Genomic DNA, 2723 nt, shown 5'->3' on the forward strand with positions numbered 1-2723 from the left:
AAGAAGTTAGAATAATGTAGGCAAAAATGTAGGTGAAGTGTTTGTGCTTTGTAATATATATACATACATAGGCATAATTTAATTTTTATGTATTATATATTTTACCCATGTATATTTACAAGAAAGACAAAGTGGTGAGAGAATCATGAGGGCAAACTACATGCGTTATGCCACATCAGTATATTCACAACCATAAACAAGCCATGGAGAATTAATCTCCATTTCTTTATTTTTTAAAGCTTCATAGTAGCAGAAATATATATATGCCACTTTTGGGGCTCCATTATCAATGAATTCCACTGTACCATAAGAATAATTTTCTAAGAAATAGTCTAAGTTCCATCATTCATTAATCTAGTCCTTTTATCTTTGGATCTTCCAGTGAACTGTTGATTATTTTGAAATTATAGCTGAAATCCTTGTACCTACTACTGTTTTTGATTCACGTTACGATCTTAATATTAGTTTGTAAGTAATTATATTTACAAATTACAGCTAGAAAATTTTGAGAAATTATTAAAACAGAAATTTGTGTTCAACCTTAATTTGGCTCATATTTTAAATAAACATGCATAGTTTCAAAAATACTATACAGTTATATCTTAATGTTCACACTTCCACAAGATGATTGGCCTTAAAATGAATGGTTTCCATCCTAAAGTGAAGGAGAATAGAAATATTGGAAACTTCAAATTATATGTATTGGTTTTTGATTCTGAAATTGAGACATTTTTCTCTCAACTGTGGAGGAAACTGCCTGGTAACACGGGTACATGTTGCAATTACTAAATAAGGAGACCGAAGTATATAAGAAAAAAACAATTTTGCAATGTTAAATAGATAGTTCTAGGAAAATGTGTAACTACTCAATCTACCAGTATGCATTCAGCAAGATGTTTCTTGATGAGTCTGACATTTTTAGATAAAAAAGTGTAATACAACAGAAGTGTGATTGCTTAAAGAAATTTAAGGTGCACTAATATACAGGTTTATGACTTCCTGGAGTGTTCTGTATGGTTGATGGTGACAGGGTTTTAACTGATCCTATGATTTACCTTTTCTATAGTGTTTATGAGTTTGATAATCTTGTCTTTCATTTGATACATTTACTTACAAAAACCCCCACTACCCTGACTTTATGGCTTTATACAAGCTCAGCTTCAACGGTACAAGAAAGTTAGATCTCCACGCCACCAATTGAAAAAATTACTTACCTAGAACTTTACTGTAAAACTGATCCCAGTTCTTTATATCCCATACTTGGAACCAAAAGTCAAAATAAACCGTATAGATCATATTTTGTACTCTCTCCATGAAAGTCATTTGATCTCTTAATTCTGACATAGAAACAGGTACATAGGAAGGAGGGAAGAGAAATCCTCCACCATGCTTTTCAAGTGCGTAGCCAGGAGAGGAACGGAGGCTGTACACAAAGGGTATTTTAAGTAGCTCAGCCAGCAGCTCACCACAGGGGGAAATAGCATCTGCAAGAACAACATCAAATCTTGACTCCTGTAGTTTCTTCATAAGTTTCTTATTAGAAACCACATCTTTACAGAACTTTCTAATCATGTCACCATATGTCCACATTATTTCTTGTACGTGTAAAAAATGTGGCCGAAATGTATCTTTTCGAATGTCTGACCATCTCTTAACCAGTTGCGTGACGCTATCCTCAAACTCAGTTTCAGTTAAAGATGTAGGACAAATTTCAAATTTAAGAGGAGATGGGGTGTTGGGATCAGGAAGAATGGAAGTTGAATATGCCAGTACAGTCACCTCATGACCTCTCTGGACAAGCTCATACAGAATTGTCTGTATATTCATCCAATGGCTGAATTCTGTGGGCCACACCAGCACCTTTCCACAACTCCCAGAGCTCAAGCAACAGCTCAGCTGTATCAGCAGAAGAGCTGAAGTCCATTTCATAGACATCCTGATGCAATGCAATGCTTGTTTTCCAGTTGCCGCTCTTTTCTGTCATTTCTCATGGTGACATCCAAGTATAAATCAGTCAAGAAGTTAAAATGTAACTTTTACACTTCAAAGTAAATACATTAATTTAACAGTCTGAGCATGTGGATAACAAGGAGACAAATAAACGGTAGAAGACCTGTTTATACAAGTGAGTTTATTTTCCTTTTCATATTTTTAAGTGCTATAATTCAGCTAATATCAGTGATTTGGAGAGACACATCACCTGATTCATGTAATATATTTCAGAATAGTGTCCATAAGAGTAGCTATGAAAGGCTCATATTCCTGCAGTGTCTTTGACACAGAACTAAAGATAAAATAGCTAAACATGGTTCAAAAACTTCTGTAAATTTGTTGAAATATAATTCAGATACCATACAAATTATCAACTAATGTGCAAAATTTAATGTTTCATAGTATATTCAAAGACTTGTGCATCTCCCATAACAGTCAGTTTTAGAAAACTCTTATCTCCTAAAACTAAAGCCTATACTCTTTATCCTTTTACTCCCTACCCCTACTTTCTGCAATTGTCCTATCTTGGGCAAATGCTAATTGAATTTCTATCACTATAGATTTGCCTATTCTGGACATTTTTTAATACATGGACTCATACAATATCTTTTATGACTGGCTTATTTTACTTAGCATAATATTTTAAAGGTTCATGTATGACAGAACATTTATATGTTGATTCTTACTACTATCGTGTATGATTTAGACAGTTTCAAGATGAAACTATCCCT

At 33.7% G+C, this 2723-nt stretch overlaps 1 protein-coding gene across 2 annotated transcripts in view; it reads right to left on the reverse strand.

Moving 5' to 3' along the window:
• The window catches only part of LOC105530352 (UDP-glucuronosyltransferase 2B19), a 110615-nt gene extending 108639 nt beyond the window's left edge, over positions 1 to 1976 (reverse strand). The window contains exons 1-2 of one of the 2 annotated variants that reach the window (XM_011967867.1): positions 1780 to 1968; positions 1215 to 1484 (exon numbers count right to left, since the gene is read on the reverse strand). In XM_011967867.1, the coding sequence (XP_011823257.1) occupies positions 1215 to 1344 (130 nt within the window). In that variant the 5' untranslated portion in view covers positions 1345 to 1484; positions 1780 to 1968. Of the gene's footprint in view, positions 1 to 1214 lie in introns of both variants that reach the window. The other variant, XM_011967866.1, reaches the window with a different exon arrangement.
• Between the last annotated feature and the right edge of the window lie 747 nt (positions 1977 to 2723).

This window comes from Mandrillus leucophaeus, unplaced genomic scaffold, assembly GCF_000951045.1.
Source record: "Mandrillus leucophaeus isolate KB7577 unplaced genomic scaffold, Mleu.le_1.0 Scaffold813, whole genome shotgun sequence".
NCBI classification, from domain to species: domain Eukaryota; kingdom Metazoa; phylum Chordata; class Mammalia; order Primates; family Cercopithecidae; genus Mandrillus; species Mandrillus leucophaeus.